At 41.9% G+C, this 26,255-nt stretch overlaps 1 protein-coding gene across 1 annotated transcript in view; it reads right to left on the bottom strand.

The window, feature by feature from the left end:
* Nucleotides 1–10,709, bottom strand: part of CDC16 (cell division cycle 16) — a 34,541-nt gene extending 23,832 nt beyond the window's left edge. Inside the window, exons 1-9 of the mRNA XM_008143902.3 lie at nt 10,515–10,709; nt 8,004–8,058; nt 7,809–7,906; nt 6,854–6,892; nt 5,996–6,136; nt 4,110–4,269; nt 2,782–2,873; nt 2,194–2,327; nt 165–244 (exon numbers count right to left, since the gene is read on the bottom strand). Coding sequence (XP_008142124.1) covers nt 165–244; nt 2,194–2,327; nt 2,782–2,873; nt 4,110–4,269; nt 5,996–6,136; nt 6,854–6,892; nt 7,809–7,906; nt 8,004–8,058; nt 10,515–10,562 — 847 coding nt within the window. The 5' untranslated portion in view covers nt 10,563–10,709. The remainder of the gene's footprint in view (nt 1–164; nt 245–2,193; nt 2,328–2,781; nt 2,874–4,109; nt 4,270–5,995; nt 6,137–6,853; nt 6,893–7,808; nt 7,907–8,003; nt 8,059–10,514) is intronic.
* Nucleotides 10,710–26,255: the final 15,546 nt, after the last annotated feature.

Genomic DNA, 26,255 nt, shown 5'->3' with positions numbered 1-26,255 from the left:
GGATAAGGAAATAGAGTGTTCTGTTGAGATAACAGAATAGACCATTGGTTGCTTTGATAAGCATTTCTTCTCCCAGTTGTTACTTTTATTATGTTATAACCTATGACTTCAATTATCCAGTACTTGTGAGATAGGATTTCAAGAGTTAACAGAAAAATTCTTACCATTTGCTTTATTCAGCTCCACAAGTGTCCCTATATGTACAGGTAAACAATTTGCATGGAAAGGATCTTTTTCCATTACTCTGAAAGTTAAAGCAACACATTACTACCCCAGAAACAGCACAATACTCATTATAACTAGTTATGATTAAGTAGTCATTACAGCATTATGTACAATATTGGGGATTATAATAATTTTTTTACTTTCTTAACACATTATCCTATCTAATAAAGAGGTAATATACAAATTGACCGTCACTCCAACATACAAGATGGCCCCCCCATGTGGACACAAGATGGCTGCCACAAGATGGCCGGCAGGGGAAGGCAGTTGTGGGTGATCAGGCCAGCAGGGGAGGGCAGTTGGGAGGGACCAGGCCTGCAAGGGAGGGCAGTTGGGGGCAATCAGGCCGGCAGAGCAGGGCAGTTAGGGCGACCAGGCCTGCAGGGGAGGGCAGCTGTGGGGGACCAGGCCTGCAGGGGAGGGCAGTTGGGGGGAACCAGGCCTGCAGGGGAGGGCAGATGGGGGCGACCAGGCCAGCAGGCGAGAGCAGTTAGGGGCAACCAGGCTAGCAGGGGAGGGCAGTTGGGAAGGACAAGGCCTGCAGAGGAGGGCAGTTGGGGGCGACCAGGCCAGCAGGGGAGAGAAGTTAGGGGCAACCAGGTCGGCCAGGGAGGACAGTTAGGGGTGACTGGGCCGGCAGGGGAGGGCAATTACGGGCAACCAGGCCTGCAGGGGAGGGTGGGGAAGGGGCACCAGGCCTGCAGGGGTGGGCAATTTGGGGCAACCAGCCAGCAGGGGAAAGCAATTAGCCGTGACCAGGCCTGTAGGGGAGGACAGTTGGGGGCGACCAGGCTGGCAGGGGAGGGCAGTTGGGGGCAACCAGGCTGGCAGGGGAGGGCAGTTAGGGGCGACCAGGCTGGCAAGGGAGGACAGTTAGGGGTGACCAGTCCTGCAGGGGAGGACAGTTAGGGGCAACCAGGCTGGCAGGGGAGGGCAGTTAGGGGTGACCAGGCCAGCAGGAGAGGGTAGTTAGGGGCAATCGGGCCAGCAGGGGAGGGCAGTTAGGGGCGACCAGGCTGGCAAGGGAGGGCAGTTAGGGGTGACCGGGCCAGCAGGGGATGGCAGTTGGGGGTGACCAGGCTGGCAGGGGAGGGCAGTTAGGGGCAATTGGGCTGGCAGGGGAGCAGTTAGGTGTCGATCAGGCTGGTAGGGGAGTGGTTAGTGGGTAATCAGGCTGGCAGACAGAAGCGGTTAGGGGCAATCAGGAAGGCAGGCAGGCAAGCAAGCAGTTGGGAGCCAGCAGTCCTGGATTGTGAGAGGGATGTCCGACTGCCCGTTTAGCCCTTATCCCTCTGGGATCGGGCCAGAAAGGGCAGTCGGACGTACCTCAAGGGGTCCCAGATTGGAGAGGGTGCAGGCTGGACTGAGGTGCATGAATTTCATGCACTGGGCCTCTAGTTAGGTTATAAGTGAAAAGGAAAATTCCCATTTGGAATGAAAATAAATATCGCATACATTTACTTTAAATCAATAGAACTGTAACATTAAATAAGTAGTCCAATTATTTAGAAGGATCAAAAACAATGTGAAATATAAAATAGATATAAGTATTTATCAATTAAAATTTTTGTGAATTTAAGGATTTATGCAACCCTAAAGATCCACTAAAAATGGTATGTGTGATTTAGTAAAGGACAAGTCTGAACTATGTACACTGGAAAACTTGTAAGATGGGTTGGCTAGTCAGTGAGCCTGACTGAACACTAGTACCTCTTGGATTTTATTAGTCTCTAACATAGAAGAGATTCATAAAACTAGCCAGAATGGTATTTTCAAACTTGCAGACTATCAAAGACTGAAATAAGGGACATGTATACTCCCCAGTTAATGGAATAATCCTCTTTGGTATTCTGCAAAGTAGTAAAGGCAACTTAATTACCATCAATTAGTTCAAGATTACTCAGAAAGCATGCCCCATGCATATCTTAGATGAAATGTTCCTACACAAAAATAAGCAGATATACTTACACAGAAGTAAGCTTGTAGCACATTTTAAAATCACAGTTATAATAATGTCTTTCAGCTAAAGATACTACCACATCCAGATTCTCTTGCAAACCATCTACAGACTCGGGGATAATAGTTTCACTCGGCTTATTATACTGAAACAGAGGAAGGTAAATGTAAATTCAATGAGCTACACCAAGTCAAAAGGCAGATTCAATCTGACCCAAGTGTTTAAAGGATTTACATAAGGACACATGTGAGCCTCTGGAAACATTTTTAACTTCAAGACTCATCAGTACTCCTCCCAATGAGCTTAATTTTATCACGGAATTCCATAGAGGAAGTATTTTACAAAGTAGAAGTTCAGGATGCATAAGAAAAAAATCCTCATTTTCATGCAACATCATTCCATTTATCTGATAGTATAAGAAGTCCCTGGGAGGAAGACATATTTTTTGAAGCTTTTTTAAGAAATCTAAATCTATTTTTGCAAATGTGCTAGATTAATAAAAATTTCTAAAAATTTAACTAGTAAAAGAATAGAGGCCAAATTGAATGAAAGAAATAAGATACTCGCATAATGCAAATACTAACTGTGTTTTTACTTACCTTTTTTAATTTGTTCTCAAAAAGAAAACGTAGCAATTCCTGTTCTTCAGTACAGAGCTTATTAAGAGGTAGTGATTCAAGGAGTTCTTTTTCTTAAAAACATTGAGAAAAAAATAATGTCATCACAATATTTATGGGGGCAGGGAGAGTCAGCAATGAAAAGTATTCTTCTATAGTTCTTGGTCTAAATAAGTCAAACTCAAAAAAGAAAATAACAAGATCAAAATGTACTAGAGAAAGCTAAGACAGTGGTTCAGGCCCAGGTGACGAGGACTACCTGGAGGGCCATGCTTCCACCAGGCCATTTCCCAGCCCCAGCACTACTGCACTTTGCGTGGACAGTTCTCTGTGGTGTTGGCTGTCCTATGCGCCACAGGAGATTCAGCAGGATCTCTGGCCTCTACCCACTAGCAATCAGCAGCAACCTCCCCATCCCCAAGTTATGTCAATCAAAAATGTCCCCAGATACTGCTCAATGTCCCCTAGGAGGCAAAAATCACCCTGTTTGAGAACCACTGCACTAGGCTAAAATATGTTTGAATCTCATTAATATAACATCCCCATTTTCTCTCTGTTTCCCTTGCTTATCCACCTCACATCACTGCTGATGCTGTAGGTCAATGATTTTCAACCTTTTTCATCTCATGGCACATACAACCTAACTACTAAAATTCTGCGGCACACCAAAAAATGTATTTTTTTGCCGATCTGACAACAACAACAAAAAAATAGGTAACTTTTGATTCATTACACCAAACGGATATTGTGTTTGCTGGCTGTTGTCATTTTCTTATTTGACAATCTAAGGGAGAAGAGGACTAAATAGGTATTACTTTAGAATTTTTCTTGCGGCACACTGGTTGAAAATCGCTGCTCTAGGTCAATGGTCCTTGGCCCTTATTGTGTGTGCCTTAGGATCATTTGGAAACCTTAAACCATGCCAGAGCCTCCCCACCAGAGATTCTGATTCAACTGGTCTGGAGCTGGGACCTGTACACTGAGGTTTTTAAAGCTCCTCGGGAATTTAAAACGCAGTCAGGTTGAGAGCCACGTAATCAGATACTGAAATCTTGTTTATATTACCTCAAATCACTTCTCAAAAATATGGTCTCATCACATCACAATCCCTAAGGATTCTGACTGCAACAGGAACTGCCCAGTATTGTATTCTGTAATGCACTTCATATTTGAAGACACTAAGGAAGTTAATAGGTCTATTTAAATCTAAATCTGTACAGAGCCTGCTGTCGACTCACAGATTTCAGGGGGAAAAACACACAAAAAGAATATCAATTGTGCTAAACATACAAACACCTGAGTTTCCAAACCTTCTTGGGCTGTCAACATGTGGTGTGACGTCAAAAGATCAAACGCTTCAAAACAATAGACATCGAGCTTCAAAGCTTCTTTATAGCTATAGGTAGCTAGGGTTCGGTTATCTAGAGCGTCATAGATTTTCCCTCGTAAAAGACAAATAGAACTCTTTATCTGTTGGAAAAATATGAGTCACATACTAAGCCAATACTTTTAAACTTAATTTATCAAAAATGTTATATAATCTGAAGGCTCAGGACTTTTTTTTTTTAATCTAAAAGGATTTTTCCACCCCACTGTCAGACATAGTATAAACAGAAACATGAAGGCAGATAAAACTTCTCTAATCCATCTTCCCTAAGCTTTCCTCACTTCAGCACTTCTTTATAGTGAACATGTCACTCTACTTTTTTCATTACCTGTTTTTCTCAAATAGAGTAAGGATTTCAAGACGGCAAACAGCACACATATACTGAATCAAACTTTAACAGTTTGACAGGTAGGTCTCAATGAAAGGATCTTAGTAACTATTAGAAAACTGGCAGCAATGTAACACAGTGGTTAGGAGCATGGCTTTCTGGAACTGAACAGACCTGAGTTCAAATTCCAGTTCTGACACTTAGTGACCTTGGACAAGTGATGTAACTGCTCTTGGCCTCAGTTTCCTTTTCTCATCTAAATTACAGGGCTCTGTGAAGAGCAGAGGCGATAATCTCTGTAGAGCTAGCACATGGTAAGGTGCTTACACAGTAGTTACCTCACTATCATCATTAACAATAGAATGTAAAAATCTGATTGATGTTCCAGACTCTGAATCTCAAGAAACACATAACTGAGCTTAAAGGCTAAAACTGGTACAAGGCTGAAGAATATTCATTATAAAATCAAAATTTAAAAAACACTGGAGTACCTTATGAGAGAATCTTAGACCTATGCAGTATCCAATAAGTTATTTTTTAAAAAGTACTTTAATAATACATTACAAATAAATCATGTATTTCTTAGCAGATAAGTTAATGGATAAGAAGTCCAAATATAATAATACCAAGCTCCCTCACAAATGCATTTCTTAGCAGAAAAATGAATGTGCACTTCTTAGTACATAAAATATACAAACAGTACAAAAGAGAGAGAAACACCTAAAAATGTACAGTATTCCTACATTTTTGAGGTGACTTACAAGTTCCTTATTAACAGTTATAAAAAATAACTGGAAAATGGGGGAAGTGATGGGTAACGGCTACACAGTCAGGGTTTCTTTCTGAAGTAACAATGTTCTACAGTTGCTGTGGTGAGGGTTGTACAGCTCTGTGAATATACTAAAAGCCAAGCAACTGAACATTTTAAATGAATGAATTGCATGGCATGTGGATTATTTATCGAGAAAGCTGTTAATAAAAAAAAAAAAGGAGTAACAGTCCAGATTAGTAATCTGAATGTAGATGTCATCTATATTATATAATCTCTGCCAGCAAGGAATTTGCAATTTCATACAGATAGAAAGTATACAAACTGAAATACACAAATATCATAAATAAAAACACCAAACCACCCCCTACAAAAAAACAACCTATGGTAATCAAAGTTTCTTGGGAGTAGGTACAAACACTGTTAGAACTCAGTAAGGGTAAAGACTATGCCACCTGTGGGGAGTAGTTTAAAGCATCAAACGGAAGGAAGATCTCAAATCAGCCTAGTTCAGATTCAAGCATCTGAGAACATAATTATCGCTTCCAACTGATGGCTCAAAAATGTCTCAAAATCGTTTTGAATTTCGGTAGGCAAATTAAGTAGGCAACCAACATACTTTAACACGGTTATACTCAAGTAAAATAAAATAATTTATGCTTGCTAATTCTTACTGATGTTACTGAAGCATGCTTATTATAATATTACTTACTGAGGACTGTGACATTTCCCAGTCATTGGGGGTGTCTTTCAAGCCACTTTCATCCTTTAAATACTTCTCAAATAATCGTTTGTTGATAGGCTCCTCCATATCAAGAATATCGAGAGCCTGCTGATGCTCTTTCGCAGCATACTATGTAGAAAACAGAAATACCGTTCGTCAGCCATGACTTCAAACACTAGATTTAGACACAAATACTGCAGATTTCATGGATTTTTTTTTTAGGAAGAGACTATGGGAGAAAAACATCAATTGCTGCCTCTTCTATGTACCCCGACCAGGATGGAACCTGCAAATTAGGTATGTGCCCTGACTGGGAATCAAACCCACAACCTTTTAGTGTATGGAATGACACTCCAACCATCTGAACCACCTGACCAGGGCAATACTATAGATTTTAAAAGGTTAATGAATAATATACCCATTCATTACTTAAATTGAAAACTGTCTAGCCCAACCAGTGTGCTCAGTAGTTGAGAGTCGACCCATGAACCAGGAGGTCACAGTTCGATTCCTGGTCAGTGCACACGCCTGCGTTTCGGGCAAGAGGCAGCCAATCAATGATTCTCTCTCATCATTGATGTTTCTATCTCTCTCTCCCTCTCCCGTCCTCTCTGAAATCAATAAAAACATATTTTTAAAAAAATATTAATGTCTAAAGTGGAATTTTCTTCATGCATGTGGAGAATAATATTTTGTAGCAAACAATATTAAAGAAAAGAACATTTCCTCACAAAATACTAATCTGCCAAACTCCATCATTAGAATTCTTACACATATGTGAGAGATGCATAACATTCACATAATTAAACTTTTACCAAATAAAAAGAAAACTGAGAGGATACTTACATGGCATCTAGCTGCAAGGTAGCGGCAAGATTCATACAACTAGAAAAGAAATTAATCTATTAAAATAGTGGTCAAGGTACTGTGCATCTTCACTCTAAAAGAAAACTATGAAGATGAAATAAAGCTAGTTTCATAATTTCTTTTACTCTTGTAGAGAAAAAAAATCCAGTCTTTTTTAACCCATACCCATCATAAACCTACTGTTTACTAGGTACCGAGATTCAAAGTAAGGGCCTGCCCTCCGGGAGGTTACAGCAGGGGAGCCATAAACACAGCACAGTTTCTTTCACAACAGAAAGAGGGCATAAAAAGTACTTGCCACCTGAAGAAGAAAAGGAAACATCTGCAGGGGAGAAGGTAAGTGAGGAGTTACTCAGCATTCTAGGCACTGAGTCTGAATAATCGCCACTTGTACAAGGTAGTACCAGTATTCAGCACGTGTTACATGTACTGATGGTGGTAGGCGGTTAGAAGTAGACTGGTGAGAAATCATAAAGGAGTCTATTAATGCGTCCGATTTTATCCTGTAGGAAATGGGAAATCACTGAACGATATCGTCAATGGCACCATCAGGTTCCATTCTGTGTTTCAGGAAGACCACCCCTGTGAGAGTTTAAAAAATTAACCGGAGACAGGGAAGGTGGGGAGTGGGAAAGATGTTACTGGAGAAGAGAGACAAGAGACAAAAACAACAAACCAGACAAACTAAAGGCCTGACACGTATGAGTGGTAACAAGGTAGAAAGGACTATCCATAACTTCAGAGCTATTTTAGAAAACAGAATTTTCAAAACTTGGTGACTAGAGGTGGGAAGGAAAAACAAAGTGACTGAGATTAGGAATAGCAAAATTAAATCCTTTTAAATAATTTTCACATAAAACAAACACCTACGATACTAATTTAAGGATAGTCTTAAAAAGCTCTGAAAAGCTTTAACATTCATACAATCACTTACTTTATCGAGTTTTCGTGACCGAAGTGCATGAGCTGCTCGATGATACTGTGCGGTCAGGTAAAGACACTGAGCCAACCAATAAATGTCCTGGGGTTCCTCTGGGGGAAAAATTCCTTAATTGGTCAGAGGTACAAGGTAAAATAGAAAGATTTTTAAAGACAGAGAAATTTTAAAAAATTAGGATTTGTCACTTACCATGAGAGAGTGAAGCTACTTTATCGGCCCAAAATAGAGCACTTTGATACTGTTGCTGTATAAGAAAAAAGCAATAATTTCCCTGTTATTTCAACTTTTAAACAACTATCTAATATTATTAGAATGCGGTATTTTTTTACATGTAGTAGGAGTCTATCAATTATATCTTTATCTTATATCTCAGCTAGGTAAGTTTCAGTTCAATGATATAATAAAAAAATTATTGTAAGATCATTATATATACAGTTCAACAAGGCAGTTTTTTAAAATAAACTTATACACTGCAAAAATGTATCCGCAGGTACTAGCATAAAAACAGAGATACAGATCAATGGGCTAGAATAGAGAGCCCAGAAATAAATCCTCACTTATATGGTCAATTAATCTGTGACAAAGGAGGCAAGGATATACAATGGGGTAAAGATGGTCTCTTTAATGAGTGGTACTAGGAAAAATGAAGACACATGCAAAAAAAAAAAAAAAAAAAAAGAGAGACGTTGGACCACACACAAAAATAAACTCAAAATAGATTAAAGACCTAAATTTAAGACCTAAAACCATAAAACTTCTACAAGAAAACATAGGCAGTAAACTCTGACATCACTCTTAGCAATATCTTTTTAGATATATCTTGGGTAAGGGCAACAAAAGGAAAAATAAACAAAATTCAACTACATCAAAATAAAGTTTTTGCAGTGAAGGAAACCATCAACAAAATAAAAAGACGACCTACTGAATGGGAAAAAGTATTCACAAGTGATACATCTAATAAGGTGTTAATATCCAAAATAATCCAAGGAACTCATACAACTTAACACCCAAAACACAAACAATCTAATTTAAAAAATGGGCAGAAAACTTGAATAAACATTTCTCCAAAGAGGACATACAGATGCCCAATAGACATGAAAAGATGCTTAATATCACTAATCATCAGGGAAATGCAAATTAAAATAAAAATGAGATATCACCTCACACCTGTCGGAATGGATATCATCAATAAATCAATATATAAGTGCTGGTGAGAATGTGGATAAGAAGGGAACCCTTGTACACTGTTGGTGGGATTACAAATTGGTGCAGCCACTATGAAAAACTGTACGGAGTTTCCTTAAAAAATGAAAAACAGAACTTCCTTATGACCCAGCAATTCTGCTTCTGGCCAAGCCCTGGGTATTTATCCAAAGAAAACCAAAACACTAATTCAAAAAGTTACATGCACCCCTATGATCATTTCAGGATACTCACAACAGCCAAGATATGGAAGTAACCTCGTGTACATCATCAGTAGATGAGAGCACAAAGAAGATATGGTGAGTGTGGGGGGGAGAGGGGGAGTGTCCCCCCAAAATTTGCAACAACATGTATGGACCTAGAGGGTTAAGTGAAATAAGTCAGACAGAGAAAGGCAAATATGGTATGATTTACTAATAAATGGAATCTAAAAAACAAAAAAGAAAAGCAGAACCTTAGATATACAGAACAAGCTGATAGTTGTCAAAGGAGGGGGCTAAGGGGATGGAAAAGAATAGTTTTAAAAACAGAAAAAAATTATGAGCAGGTATCTAAAATAGTAGGAAATTTAAGTGATTATTTTGCAGTATCTAGTCATTAGCAATAGTTCTCAATTTTTCTACAATCCTTGCCTCAGTCCTCCTGGATTCAAATTAGGAACTCAGTTGCCCAAGTGGGAGGAGGAATGCTAATAGATGGTTACAAATCTGCTCAATGTTAAGTGCCCCAAGGGTGGCAAGCAGGCCTGTCTCATTTCTCACAGCATCCCCAGCGCCAAAGAAAAGTGCTCAGGAAGCATGTGTAAACCAAAATAGAGCCCTCCAAAGTACTGCGAACACGTGGCAGCATCGTTTCACAACCAATCCTGAACATCTCACATTGAAGAACATGCTTTTCTCTCCCTTGGTTTCCAATTTATTGGGAGAGCACACATTTTACTAAAACTTAAGTGACATCCTAGATTAAACTGATGCTGCTGATTCTGGAGACACTTCTTTCTCAAACACTGCTTGCTGTTCCCTGGAGGGCCGTGCGGGGAACACAGATGTAGTTTACAGTTTACATCATCAGTAGATGAGAGCTGATTTTGAGGCAACAGGCTTGTCTGTATCTTTATTCGCTTAAATCCGGCCAAATAAGAATGGCAACTTCTCACACATTTTCTATTAGCTAGCTAAATTCAAAGGCCACCCTGCAACTTTCCTCCTAAAAATAATTCTTCAATTTCCACTCAACCTAAGTCTGCATTGAGCACCTACTGTGTGCCCAGGAGTTAGGCCGGCAGCAGACAGGACCTCAGGTGTCCGTAAGGCTCACCCTGAGTTTAGGGGGCTTTCATTTTCAGTGTTCCTCGTCCTCTCGGCTGCAGAGACGGCCCAGGCCCGGCCGAGCCCTGCACCACCAAACCCCAAACCGCAGTTCCCCCGGAGGAAAAGGGCAGTGGCGGGCTCCCCTCACGACTCCCGCGGCCCGCGCTCCCCGAGTCGGTCCGCCCACCTGGTCCAGGTACTGCCGAACACGCTTCCGCAGCCGCTCCAGGTTCATGGCCGCGCTGCGGGAAGTCCGGACGAGCGCCCTCCACCGCGCACCTTCCTTCCCGCTGCCCGCTGAGCAGACCCGGATCCCAGCCCCGAGCTGCGAGTGCCCTAATCCCGGCTGAACTGACAGACTCCGCGCTGCAGCCGCCGAGCTTCTTCCGCTCCGGGCCAGGCCTCTCCCCGGAAGTCCTCCGCAAATGTGTTCCCTCCGGCGCCGGAAACTGGTGTCGCGCTGTTTGGTTCCGAGGCGCTCTCTTAGCCGTGGGTGGCCCGGGATTTGTGGGGAGACCTGGGTGCCTTTTCTCTCCGACTGGAGTGCCCTAGCACGAGCAGCCCATGTACGTGTCCCTGCATCGTTCACTCAGTAACTCGTTATCGGTGGGGCGCGGGCACCCAGGGTCCAGGCCTGGGTTTGAGTTCAGATCCCGTTTCACTGGCGTTGGGTAAGTTCCTTGGTTCCAAATGGGCTGCGTTTTTTCTCACGTGGAAAATTAACGATACCCACCTCAGAGACCGGTTGTGGGGGTTAAATAAGCAGGCACACCAAGTCCTGGCACTTGATGTATTTAAACTTTTACTATTGTTGTCACATCCAAGTGTCTCTTTCAGATTGTCTTTTGGCAAACAAACCCAAAAGGTAAAGAACACTGTGATCAAAAACAATAAACACTAAAAAAAACACCTTGATCTAGTCAAACTTTGAATCCATGCATTGGAATATTATGCAGCAATAAAAATGAATTAAGTGTTGACACGTGCAGAATGCTTAGTGAAAGAAGCCTGTCACAAACGGCCACATATTGTATGATTCCACTGACAAAGATTCTCTCATCCACTAAACCTTACTCAAGCTCCCTTATCAGGAAAAAGGCTACACGCTTTATCAACTAGGCCTGACTTTTGGACTTGCATGTGCTTTTATGTGGCATCCAATTTTACTAAGAATTCTGTCAGTTTAGCCAGAATCCCCCTCCCATACATCAACAAATTCCTCACCCCCTTCCATTCCCCAGGTGATGTCTGACCACCCTGGCCTGCCTTCAGCAAGAATTCTGTTAGATCAGTTTAGACAGAATCTGAGAGCAAATGCTGGGGGAGAATGTGAGAAGAGGAACATAAATAGAATTTCCTCCATTAGTCAAACCTCCCCTGAGCTTGTAAACATTTGGCAGAGTTCTAATTTTGTTTCCTAATCTTTAATTGCTATCTAAAATGGGTCTCACCAGGCTCGGCTGCATGGTTCAGTGGTTGAACATTGACCTATGGGCCAGGAGGTCACGGTTCAATTCCCAGTCACGGCACATGCCCAGGTTGCGGGCTCCATTCCCAGGGTGGGGTGTGCAGGAGGCAGCTGGTCCATGATTCTCTCTCATCATTGATGTTTCTCTCTCTCTTCCTCTCCCTTTCTCTCTCTGAAATCAATAAAAAAAAAAATTTTTTTAAAAATGGGTCTCACCAGGCTCATGTCAAGGTGTGGACAGGGCTGTTTTCCTTCAAGCGGCTCCAGTGGAGAATACAGTTTTTTGCCTTTTTCAGCTTCTAGAGGCCATCAGCATTCATTCGTGGCTTCTTCCTCCAGCTTCATTGCCAGCAGAGTAGTATCTTCAAATCTCTCTCTGACTCTGAGCCTCCCTCCTGCCTCTCTCTTTCACTTACAAGGACCTTGTGATTACAGTGCACTCCTCCAAATAACCCAGAATGATTGCCTCATTTAAAATCCTTAATCACACCTGCAAAGTCCTTTTTGCCATTTGAGGTAACATATTCACAAGTTCAGGAACTAGACGTGGGCACCTTGGGGGCTGTTATTCTGCCCACCACGTTACCTAACCACCCAAAGGCATGATATAGCCACCCAAAGGCATGCCTTTATTACAACTATATATATATCTATATATATCTATATATATCTATATCTATATCTATCTATATCTATCTATATATATCTATATATATATATATATATATATATATATATATATATATATATCAATGAAAATTCACCCTTACAACTGGAAACCAACTCAAAGTACATGGACCTTTTCCAGGACCATCTTTTCTTTCCAACACTGTAGCCAAGTGATTTACCTACTCCTTATTTGAGGACTGATATGGGGTGGGGAGGGAAAACATTTTAAATGCAGCTGGAGGCAGATTTGTAGTAAAAGTGAAGGCCAAGGAAGACTTATGAAAAAACAGAACCATCCTGCAAGGCCACACCATGGGGGAGGCAACAAGTGTGTTGTTTGGTGAGAAAGGGGGCACTAGAGTTAAACTGCCTTGGTTCAGATTTTGGGGAAGTTTCTCAACCTCTCTGTGTGTCATTTTCCTCATCTGTAAAAGGGGGATGATAACAGCTCACACCCATAGCAGGGGGGGGGGGAACATCTGGCCTGTGGGCCATGTAAGTCCTGGGAAATCATTTAGTCTGGCCCTGCCAAGGCATTAGGGGTGAGTTAATTATATGTTTGACCAAACATAGCAGGCTAATTTTTAAGTTGATAATTTTGTATGGCCCACGAATGACGTAATAAATATCCAAATGGCCCTTGGCAGAAAAAAGGTTCTTATAGAACTGATGCATGCAAGGAGTCAATAAGATAATTCATTTAAAGTGCTTAGAATAATACAGAAACATATTCTTGTAATTATAAATAATGCAGGGTGGGCCAAAAGTAGGTTTACAGTTGTGAATATGTGATTTTATTCTTGTACTATTATTTATTACTTTGTATTATTTTCCATGTGAACAACTATAAACCTACTTTTGCCCCACATTCTATGTATATCTGTATATATTGAATTGCATTACATTATACATTTTTAATTTAAATAATTTTTAATTTTTAAATTACAGTTGACATACATTGTTATGTTCATTTAAGGTGTACAACCCAGTGGATTGAAATTATATAACTTACTATGTGATCATCCCAATGAATTTTGTACCCATTTGACACCAATAGATATTTATTTGAATATTATTTACTATCTTCCCTATGCTGTACTTTACATCCCCATGACTATTCTGTAACAACCAATTTATACTTCTTAATCCTTTCACTCTTTTCACCTATCCTCCCAACTCCCCTCCCACCTGGCAACTGTCAAAACATTCTCTGTATCTATGAGTCTGTTTCTGTTCTGCTTATTTTGTTTTTTAGACTCAACTGTTGATAGACATGTATTTATTGTCATGTTATTGTTAATATTTTAATTTTTTTTTTCTTCTTAAAGAAGAACCTTTAACATTTCATGTAATACTGGTTTGGTGGTGATGAACTCTTTTAGTTTTTTTCTTGTCTGGGAAGCTTTTTATATGTCCTTCCATTTTAAATGATAGCTGTGAATCAAGGTTGGCTGCTGATAGTGCTGGACCTGGGGCCACTTATTGTGAGATATAGGGCACGCTGAGGTCAGATGCTGCATGTTTGAGAGATTTTAGGAGAGCCTGAAGCATGAGCCAAGACAAGTTGTTCATATGGAAAAGCCACTGAAAACAGCTTGGGTCGGCTCCCAGGTTGGGTGGGGCAAGGTCTCAGGGAATCACCAGGGGCAAACAGTGTGAACTTGGTTGATAGAAACTCAGATATGGTGCCCTCCTGCTGGCTCTGTGGGGCAAGGGGTGGGGAAAGACTCAGAAAAGGAACAATGGCCTCTGCCAGAAAGCTGCCCCCACCCCCTCCAGCTCTTGCCCTGATGCCAGACAATTCAGTTCCTCCCCATATGTCCCTGGTGCCTTTCAAGCTACTGCCCCAGTGATGGAGCTCAAAGGGAGTGAGTCCAAGTAAGGTTGTGTGCAAGCCCTTTAAGAGGAACTGCTTGGGACTCCAGCAGCCTGCTGTCTTAGCCACAATCCCTGCTGGTTTTTACAACCAGAAGTTATGGAGACTTCTTTTCTTGGCACTGGAACCCTGGGCTAGGGGAGAGGTATGGGGCAGGGACCCCTCACTCCTTAGGGGGTAAAACTGAGATATTCCTCTGGATTTTTATCCACCACAAGTGGGTGTGGGACCAGCTCCTTCCACATGTCCACCCCTTCTGCTAGTCCAGTGGTTGGCGAACTGCAGCTCGTGAGCCACATGCAGCTTTCGGTTTGCCACTCTGTTGACTAATGAGTTTGCAGACCACTGGGATAGGGGCTTAATCACAAGGAACAACAACAGCCTATAATTATTGGAATTGAGAGTCTAGGACCTAGCTGCTAGTCTCGATGTGGCTTCTTCTTTAAATCCCTGGTTGTAAGACTTCCACTGATGGCCATTCTGATTTAGTTGTAATTTTGATATGGTTTTGGAAAGATGTGAATACCACATTTACCTGCTCCACCATCTTGACCAGAAGCCTCTACATTATATTATTAATTGCATTTATTAGTAGTGATAGTAGTAGTAGAAATTTTGCTAATAAGTCTGAGAGACACAAATTAGCAGCATGAAAATCTGTCCTAGCTATTTCTCAGGGTAATTTCAAAATTAGACAATTTGCCCTGGCCAGTGGTTACTAAGTGGTTAGAGCCTCGGCCTATGCACCACAGGGTTGCTGGTTCAATCCCCGGCCTCAATTGGGGTATGTGTGGGAGGCAACCAATTGATGTGTCCCTCTCAAGATGTTTTTTTTCCTCTCTCTCTCTCCCTCCCTCCCCCTCCCCCTTCCATTCTCTCTAAAAAAAAAAATCAATGAAAAAAATATCCTCGGGTGAGGATTAACCACAAAAAATTTAGACAGTTTATCCAGTTCCATTTGAGGTCATTGTGCCAAGACAGTTTTTATTTACCTTCTGGCCTGCTTGACTCTATGGAATGACTAAAAAGCAGGTTGCCAAACAAAGTTTCTGGGGCCTCAGATAGGCCTGGAGTTTCTCTATTATAGTAAGGGTGGCCAGGCAATTTGTCACATCTGATTTCATGCTTAGAGTTTTTACTGAACATTTTTAAATTAACCTAAATGTCCTAGTTAAAGTCTTATGTTTGAGATGAGTAATTAGGAAAATCACAAATATAGCCTTAAATTTTCTTTCCGTCCAACTTATTTTTAAAAAGACAAAATAAAATAGTGAATTCAGTTTGAATTACAAGCTCTTGGTATCTTGATCATGTTGACATTACCTAGATGTGTTTGAAGTTCATACATCTTCTATTTCATTCTGTGCAGCCAAGATCTCAAAATGTTTTCATGTTTTAAAATCTTTGCTGCAAAAGATTTAATAAAGTAAACACATACCCTTGAGGGCACAATTCATCGCTTCTTTCCCCCCAGTTTGTTCTTTTCCACTCTTGACGGCAGCTCCAGAATCCTCTCCACGGTACTCAAATCAACACGAACGCAGTGACATTCGACTATCTGAAGAATCTAAACCTTAGAACATTTCATTTCAGAGTCCTAACAACCTTTAAGGAATAACCAATATCCATATGAGACTACTCCCCTCTTCAAAGTCCCTTCCTGTGTAGCGTATCTTTCACCTCACACCTTCCTGTTTTGTGGGTGCCAGCCATGTTGTGCAGGGTGGGCTCTGACTCTCAGAGGTTTGCTGGGTCAGCACCAGGAGGCTGACTCCTTCTGCATCTTGTGCTTTTTCGGGTCACGCCCTGAGGGGGCATGCAGGGTTCTTGGCTATAGTAAAATTTCTATTAATGCATCCCAGAATGTTCTAGTTAATATCATTTCTTATTTCAGATGTTGTTGCTGGAAATATTTATAAGCTATATCAGTATACGTTAACGAGTTAATAGTGTGGTTGAAGAAATATGATGCTGGAGGTTTAACCTGAGGAGCATCATTCTAAGATTAGCGATGACAATGTGGCAATACGTTATAGTAGATATAGAAGGGGGAAAACACAAGAATAAATTAGATGGCTGCTACACACTGAATGTTTGTGTCCCTCAATATTTATATATTGAAATCTAATAAAGAATTAAGTATTACTAATGCCTGCTCTTGACCTGTAATTAAGGAGGTGGTCTGTTTTTTGCCCAGCAACTCCAGGCCATCCTCAGCCAGGCCAAACAGCAGACTTGTCAGTTATCTAGAGCCATCCCTTCTTCTTCTTCATGGGCCATGGTGGCAGGAGATGGTGGTATGACCTCCTCTCACCTCAGATGCTCCATTACTTCGCAGCGAGGCCTCCAGTCCTGAGCCTTCCTGGGCCCTAGGTACCAAGGCCCTATTGCATGGCTGGCTAACTACATTGTACTCCTACTCTGGAAGCAGCAGGCATTTATCTCTCTGGAATACCAATATAATCTGGATTTGAATTTGCTTTCCTTGCCTTTCACAGTTGGTGTGACCACCATCTGTGGGCTTGGTAACCTCCACATTCGTCTTCAGGGTTCTAACCAAGGATGTGAAGTAAACAATAGCTAATGGCAATGGAGCTCATCAGATTCAGCAGGTACAGGGATAGTTGCATCTTTTAGGCAGCAGGAATTTAAGATGTACAGCCATGGTGGGTATATGTGTATGTTGGGCACAATATTCCCTTCACTAGCTCCCTCCCACCTACACCCGTGACCTGAATATACCAATCAGTTGTCATCACACAGGTGTCTGCTAGAGACTGCTTGCAAGGCCCAGCAGGGTGACATGGGGCAGTGGGCAGAGTGGCCTAACTTGTTCTCCTCAAATTGCCTGTCTTTCTACAGGAGAAATTTCCACTGCCTTCAAAATGGGACAATGAAGAATCAAGAGAACAGGACACTGATGTCAATCAAGTCACATTTTATATTGGACAATAATACATTTTTTATCCAAAGAGTTCCAAACTCTTAACCCATGATTTGTCTGGTGTGTTAACTAGTCACCCTGGCCAGGTAGTTCAGTTGGTTAGAGTGTCATCCCAATACGCAAAGTTGCTGGTTTGATACATACAAGGAGCAACCAATGGATGCATGAATGAGTGAAACAACAAATTGATGTCTCTCTCTCTCTCTCTCTCTCTCTCTCTCTTCTCTCTCTCTCTCTCTCCCCTCACTCCCTCTTTCTTCCAATCAATAAATAAAAATTTACAAAAAGAAATAAACTATAAGCATTAACTTGTCTGAAGTCAGCTGAATACTGAAGAGCAGCTGCATGTTTATATTCTTGTCCAATACTAAGTTTTGTGAAATTGCATATGTATAAATCTCTGTTTTTCTGGTAAAAAAAAATTCCTTCTTTAAACTAGTCCATGAAATACAGTCAGGGAAAAAGTCATGGGTTTTTATTATGACCAGAATATTAAACATCAAGTAGTTTCTCAAGAATTTAAATTACTCTGAAACGAAGAGAGAACAATACTATTGCTCACTGAATTGAGAAGTGATGTGATATTGTTACCACAGGAGAGTAATTTAAGAACTGGTAGATTCCTGTTGGCTGACATTGAGGCTTTGAAATAACTATTCCGAAGTCAATGTTTTGCAAAATGTCTGTTGTCATTTTACAATGACAGTTGTACAAATTTGGAAATAACTTCTATCCAAACATTAAATCTTGATTTACTGTGCATTTCTCCATGTCTTCATGTGCTTGCTGCAGGCATGAGATGAAGGGTCTGAACCAAACACCTACTTAAGAACTGGCCAGTTGGATCCATCTGGCTCTGATGGGCTGCCAGTGTCTCCGGCACAGGCAGTGGAAGCTCAGTACGCAAGCCCTTCTACCTTTTCGAACACCAGTACCACAAAAAGGCTTTGTCTGATGACACAAGGAACGAAGGCTTTTAAGGAAAAACCCAAAATCTGGATTAATAACTGTCCTCTGCACTAACTCTATTCAGATAAATAATGTGTGAGAAATAAATGTGTGTTCGTTTAAATGGGAGCTGTCTGTTGGTTTATAAGAGTGATACTTTATGGACAATGAGCCTCTTTAAGGATAACTTGCCTGTGCAATGTCATAGAGCCAGTCAGTACCAAACACAGCGGAAGCTCCGACCTTTGACCAACAATGATTTCTGTTGCCTGACTCATTAGTAGCTCTAACTGTGGGGTTTTAAGGCAAATGCAAGTTCTGGGTGAAGTATTTGGGGGTAAATGATCATCTCCAAATCTTTAGAGTATTGCTGACAGTTTGCTTCTGTGACCCTATGTTCACTAGAGCTCTGGAAAATTGATTACTTCTTTGTTTTGCCTGTCCTCTCACAGTTGAGTGAATGTGGTATATTATTTTGAGCCTATTTCCATTATGGAGTACTACTGATTTATTCAATTGGTCAAAGTTAGGGCACGTCATTGGGGGCATTTTCTTGTCAGTGGGAGGAAAGCTGGGGGAAGGAAGGCCTACTCTTGCACGAATTTTCATGCATCAGGCCTCTAGTCTTATTATAAAACAACAGTCCATAAACTGTGCTGAGGAATTGCTGGTTTCGATGAAAGTAGCTCTTGGTGATTGGATGCATTCTTCTTGATTAGATCTCAGTTTTCTGGGTTACTTAGTACATAATGGTTGAGAACAACTGATTATGCTGCTACAATTTACAATTTGATGAAGATATTGGGGAACATGTGAGAAAAAAGACATTAATTAAAGGAGTTGGGGTGTGGGCTCCTTAAAATTTCTCATTAAACTTGAAGAAAGAGAGAAAACCTTAAATTGTCCTTGAGTGATTTGGAAATGCTTTGTGGTTTGCCTCTTCCACCAATCGGAGCATCTTCAAGTTGGATATGCAGTTCCAGAAAACACCACTAGTGGGTGCCCCTTCTCCATGCAGCCATTGGCTTTTCCCTAAGCTCTGTTGGGGACCACAGCTGGCCCGGGACATTTAATTTTTGTGCAAGTCCCTGGCCAGACAGGTGCTTGGTCAGGCTAGGGACGTTGGAAGTTTGTCATGAGGTCCAGGTTAGAGCTTGAGAATCAACAAGGACTACTAGGGTTCTTTTGAATTTGAATTGAAATTATTAAAGATTTTGCTGACCTTGGTGCAGTCATCAGTTTAAATGGAGACTGCAGCCAAGAAATCGAAAGAAAGCAGAGACTCAGAAGGGCAGCAATGAAAAAATTGGAAAGATTGACAGGAGTAAAGAAGTGTCATTAGAGACGAAGGCTAAGATCATGCACACCCTCGAATTCCTATGCATGGATGGGAAAGTTGGACAGTGAAGAAGGCTGGTAGGAAAAAATTGATGCATTTTAAATTCAGTGTTGGAGGAGAGCTCTACAGATACCCTGGCCCACCAAAAAGATGAACAGGCATGAGTGGGTCCTAGAGCAAATTAAGCCTGAAACATCTCTGGAGGCAAAAATGACAAAACTGAAGGGGCCTATTCTGAGCACATTATGAGAAAGTAGGGTTCTTTGGAAAAGACAATAATGCTGGGAAAAACATAAGGCAGCAGGAAAAGAGGAAGATCCAATATGAGATGGATTGAGTCCATAACAGAAGCTATCGGCATGAGTCTCCAGACCTGGGCCGGGCTGTTGAGGACCAGATACTGCGGACATAACATAGTCACAGGGTCATCAGGAGTTGAAGCCGACTCAACAGCACAAAACGCATAGGATTTTGAAGGTTGGTCCTATTTGTGGTTTTCTCTAATTTACTAAGGGTTGCATAAAAATTAATGTGGTCCTTAACAATGTATTATTGTCTGCAGTGTTTTAGGATATTATAGTGAATGCTGAGGGGAGAAGACAAATGCTACACAGCAGACCTAGTTGATAAATACTAGGAGCTTCTGCAGTTTCGTGGGGAAAACCAGGCCTCACCGAATGGCTCACACTCAGTGTGACCCAGGACAGGCTCATCTAAGGACCTGAAAAACACAGTGTAATTTGCTTTTTTCAAGTTATCTTCCAACTCAGCCGCTCTCGTTTCCTGGTGGATTAAGCCCGTGTCACAAGATCCAGTTTCACTTCTGTTTCTATACTCACCCCTGGTTTTTTAATACAGCCCAGTTTGTGGAACACACTTTAGCTCAGAGGAGTTTGCTTCTCTGCTGGGCAAGTCTAACCTTCAGGCCAGACCACCATTTCTGGAAGTAAAATGTTGTAGACCTTCAGCACTGGAAGGGCCACCCACACCTGCATTTCCAGAATATTCTCTTGCATTCAGGACTCTATCTACTTGGCAACCAGAGGGGTCTTCATGTACTCCGAGGCCAAAAGAAACAAGACTGCCCTTGATCGTGACCTCCTTCTTCTCCCCTGTTTGGGAGAAGCCTTATATGGTCCCTTTAGGCACCTTTGGCTGATTTAGCAGCAAGCAAGAGGGTGAGTAATGTAAAACTTGACAAAATTGGCCCCAAATAGACTTTGGAGTTTCTGGCAGGCCCATATCTCGCTGTCCTTGAGAAAAGGGAGAGTGACCACTGCATTATGGCACTCTCACTGGAGGCTGGGTTACAGAGGAGGGCCCCCCAGGTTCAGGGTCAGGCCCTGAGGGGACCATCTTCTCCACGAGGCCTCTCCTTGCCTCACTCAGTGCGCACCTGGGCCACAGCACCCAGCATGGCGTGGCTCTTCCAGGCATGGCTCCCTTCTCTTCCTCCTCTTCCCCCTTTCTCCTCCCACCCCCCTCACTGCTTCTGCTTATTATCTTCATGGTGGTTTAAAAGTATTTCAAAGTTCTACACATTTAAGCTAATTTGATGCACGGTGTAATATAGGACTAACACATTTCTTCACCTGAAAACATACCCGATATGTACTTTACTTTTCCAAGTTATCTTCAAAATCAGAGCTCCTGGATGACCCATTTTCACCCTAAGGGGTGTGTATGGAATAAGTTCCATTTGGCAAATGGCCAACTAAAGACTCTCTGAGCGAGTTTCAGAGAGGAAAGCGCTGCAGTCACCCCATAACTGGAAGACTGGTGAAAAGTCTGGTTTCCAATAGAGAGAGCTACTTCTTGACCACGTGTAGCAATTGCACCGTCTTTATAAACTGTCAGCTTTCTGGGAAGTGGCAGGTGGGAAAAGAGGATTATGTTCTCATGACTAAATAGCAATGCTTCCAGGTCTGTGATAGATTTTTAAATTCATAGCATTGGGGTTTTTTGGAACAAGGTTGCAGAGGCCAAGGTACTAAAACACAGCTCTGAGAGTAATGCGCTCATTGGGGTGAGGAGCAAGGCACGAAAAACACTGACTGTAGTCAGGAAGTGTGCTGATTTTGACTCTAAAATTGCCACCATTAAAAAGGAGGCGCATATATGAGGGCTTGTAAATCAAGTAGGCAATCGCTACTAAAGGGCCGTCTCTCTATCAAATTTAGCACTGATCTAGACTCTCACACAGCACCGTGCCCAGCTTGAAGCTTCACAGTAGGGAAGGGATGTGGCAACTGGGAGAGGTTCTGAAGGTGGCCCCTACAACGCACCCAAGGCCCAGCCCACAATTGAGAGCCAGGTTCCAGCACTGCTTTGCTCTACGAGGAGGGGTTCAGAGAGGTTGAGTAATCCGCTCAAAGTCACTCGGAGAGTGAGCTGAAGAGTCAAAATTCCCATCCATCCCATCTTTCTGACTCCGGATCTGTGATTAAACACCAGGGGTTAACAGGCCTGCCTGCAAGGAAGAGAACGGACCTGGGTTGATTCCATTTAGATACAGAATCCTGAAACGAGACTCGCTGTTGATCACCAAGTATGCTTGAAAGGGTTTGTGTATAAAGGAATAAAAGTACATTCTTCTTCTTCTTCTTCTTCTTCTTCTTCTTCTTCTTCTTCTTCTTCTTCTTCTTCTTCTTCTTCTTCTTCTTCTCTCTCTCTCTCTCTCTCTCTCTTTTTTTTTTTTAGTAGAGAATTCAACCCGAATCTATAGCATGGATTAAATATAGGAAAAATGATTAGATGCTGTGACCTTAAGGAGGGCTCCAGCTCTGTGAGGTGGAGACCACATCTGTCTTCCTCCTCTTGAGTCCCAGGCTGCCCTAGTGTCTGGCACATACACAGAGTTTGTAAAATAAATGAATGAATGTGAGCCTGCATATTTAAATCATTTTTTGAGGCACTAACTATGAGATTATTGTGGAACAGGGTAAGCACGATCGTACCTGGCTGGGCATGACAAAAAAGAACCATTTCTGAGACACTCTCAGATATGCTTTCTTACTCTAACCAAGACCCACTGATTTCTTTTACATCTTAGGTTATGTATCCAGGAGGCATGCTGTAGTTTCATCATGGTGAGGAGTTTTTATCTTATTTATTTAGATATTTGTTGAAGTAACAGTCACAAGTTTTCAAGGTAAATTATACAAATCCACCTGGGAATCATAACAGAGTAAGTATTAGTAGCTAGAGAAAAAAACCTAATACAAAACCCTTGAACTGCCCTGGCCAAGTGTGGCTCAGGTGTTTGGAGCATTGTCCCGTGTACTGACGGGTTGTGGCTTTGATTCCTAGTTGGGATACATGCCCAGGTTGCAGGTTCCATCCCCAGTCGGGGTACATGCAGGAGGCAAGCTCTCTCACACTGATGTTTCTCTCTCTCTCTCTCCCTTCCTCTCTCACTAAAAATCGATAAAAGCATGTCCTCAAAAAACAAACCAACAAAAAACAAACAAAAAAACAGCACAACCACAAACAAAACACAGAAAAACCCTTTGAACGCCCGATAATCCTGTGCATAATTGTTTCCAGCTATCGGTCTAAGAAGCACAAAAAATAGTTTTGCTGCATCATCTGGTCAAGCACATTGTGTAAATACACAGCTGTGGGGTGCTGCCTCATGCACATTTACAGCTGTTCTCGGTGTGATAACAGTGGAGAGGACCTGGCCAGCTCCCCCGAGACCAGCGCTGGCTTGGGCATCGGGGAGCCCATGGCAGCCTTGCCATTTCCTCATCACTGCTTCTCATACTTATCTTCTTCTCCCAATTTGTGCTCGGAGGCCTCCTTTCCGCTTCGCATTTTGGATCCAGGCTTGAATGTAGCCTTGCTTAAAGTTCAGTATAATTTCCTACTGGGTCAAAAATACACATTGGAAATAAATACTTTCCTTAGGCAAGGGCAGTAAAATATCATTATACTAGAATGCTTGGGAAATGAAGTATTTCAATTCATTGGTAATTCTACTCTATTTAGAATTAATCATATGATCTTTAAAAAAAAATAACAGCTTCATTGAAACATAATTCTGTACTAATTCATCCTTTTAAAGTGCTTATGTCAGTGGTTTTGGTATATTCAGCCTTGTGAATCATCAGCAAATCCAAAATAGTGATAGTATTTTATCACCCCTACCCCCAAAACCCCATACTCCTTAGCTATCATTCCCCAATTCCCCTTCCCACAGACCCTGGCAATCACTAATCTAGTTTGTGTCTCCAAGGATTTGCCTATTCTGGGCATTTCATATAAATGGAGTCATACAATATGTGGCCTTTTGCATCTGACTTCTTTCACCCAGCATAATGTCGTCAAGGTTTAGCTTACCCAATGTAGCATGTGTCTGAATTTTTATTCCTTTATATGGTTGTATAATATATCATGGTATGGTTATATCACATTTTGTTTGTCTGTTCCTCAGTTGATAGTCATTTGGGTTGTTCCTATTATATGGTTGTTATAAATAATGCTGCTATAAACATTTTTATACAAGTTTCTGTGTGAGCATATGCTTTCAGTTCTCTTGGGTATATACCTAGGACTGGAATTGTTAGGTTTTATGGTAACTATGTTTTGAGGAACAGTAGACTGTTTTACAAAGTGGCTGTACCATCTTATATTCCCACCAGCACAGGATGAGAATTCCAGTTTCTTCACATCCATTGTCAACACTTGTTATTTTCTGTCTTTTGATTCAAGTCAACTAGTAGGTGTGAAGTGAGGTATGTGGTTTTGAGTTATATTTTCCTGATAATATTGGGCATCTTCTCTAGGCTTATTGGCCATCAATACATCTTATTTGGAGAAGTGTCTATTTAAATATTCAGGTATTCCTTTATTATAATAATAACTAGAGGCCCGGTGCATGAAATTTGTGCACTGGGGGGAGGGGTGTCCCTCAGCCCAGCCTGCACCCTCTCCAATCTGGGACCCCTCAGGGGATGTCCAACTGCCGGTTTAGGCCCAACCCCTGTGGGATTGGGCCTAAACCGGCAATCGGACATCCCTCTCACAATCCGGGACTGCTGGCTCCCAACTGCTCTCCTGCCTGCCAGCCTGATCACCCCCTAACCACTCCTCTGCTAGCCTGATCAATGCCTAACTGCTCCCCTGCTGGCCTGATTGCCCCCAACTGCCCTCCACTGCAGGTCTTGCCCTCCCCTGCCGGCCCGGTCACCCCTAACTGCCCTCCCCTGCTGGCCTGGTTGCCCCCAACTGCCCTCCCCTGCTGGCCTGGTCCCTCCCAACTGCCCTCCCTTGCCGGCCCGGTCACCCCTAACTGCCCTCCCCTGCTGGCCTGGTCGCCCCTAACTGCCCTCCCCTGCTGGCCTGATCACCCACAACTGCCCTCCCCTGCCGGCCATCTTGTGGTGGCTATCTTTGACCACATGGGGGCGTCCATCTTGTGTGAGGGCGTGAGGGTCAATTTGCATATTACATCTTTATTATATAGAATGTTGTTGAAAAACCTTTCTAAAATGCATCAAAGTACTTTTACACTAAACTGGTGCATCTACACTTACATTTTGAATATTGTCTGCTTGTTGGTGTTCAATGTGCAGAGCCTTCAGGATCTCACCCAAACCCCAGAGTTTTTTCTTTCTTTTATTTTTCTCATCCCTCCCTGAAGGCTGTTCTGGGAACCATCTCTGGATAAAGTTTGGAGTAGTGGGACCTAGTAGTGCAGGTTTCTCAGGGAGAAAGGTGGAACGGGGTTCTTTCTCTGCTATGGAATCATTTGGAATTGGAAAAGGGGAAACCTAAGGCTCACTGCCATTTCCTCCACTGAAGAGTGTCCATTTAACCTGACCTTCCATAGTGTGTGGGGCTATAATGTACATATCAGTGTTTTATCTAAAATGCTAGTTGAATTCTTAGAGTTTTATTTATTTGCACAATAGAGTTAAGATATAATCAGGCAAACAACCCACCAAGGCATGGCCAATATAATCACAAAATTTTCCCTAAGTTTATATATAGCTCAAGGGGTAAATAGAAAAGCCACCTCAATAAACACAATGATGGATTCCTGTGGCTTAAAATAAACCACATTAAATTTTTTCTATTATCTTAAATGGTTAAAACCTTTAAATAGAACCTATTAGATTATCTTCAACTTTATAAGCCTAAAACAACAAATTTCTATTGGGAGCTATGCTGAGTCTTTGAGATATAGTAGGCTCTCAATGTCTCAATGAGCACTTGTTGCCTGATGACACAGGAATATCTTAATAATTAAATTCTTGATTCCAACTACCTATGTAAAAATGTCAACCTATTCCTAGTTCTATACTCTCATAAAGTAATTGAAATAACTTTAACAACAATCTCTACTTTTTCATTATCCCATTTATTTCCATACCCACTTCTTCAACACACACACACACACACACACACACACACACACACACACACACGCACATGCTTACCATATACACTAAATCCTTGAGGTAGTAAATGTCTTAAGGTACTACCTGCCCACATCTTTTATTTATTTATTTATTGTCTAAAGTTTTACATATATCTCCTTTTTCCCAGATTGACTCTTCCTTCCCCTCCGCCAGGCCACCCCGGGCAAGCCCCCACTGCCCCAGTATCTGTGTCCATTGGTTATGCTGATATGCATGCATACAAGTCCTTTGGTTGATCTCTAACCGCCCTCCCCCTCTG

Source organism: Eptesicus fuscus, chromosome 8 (assembly GCF_027574615.1).
Source record: "Eptesicus fuscus isolate TK198812 chromosome 8, DD_ASM_mEF_20220401, whole genome shotgun sequence".
In the NCBI taxonomy this organism is placed as follows: Eukaryota; Metazoa; Chordata; class Mammalia; order Chiroptera; family Vespertilionidae; genus Eptesicus; species Eptesicus fuscus.
The sequence above is the reverse complement of the archived record's forward strand: the minus strand, read 5'-3'. Positions and strand labels throughout refer to the sequence as shown.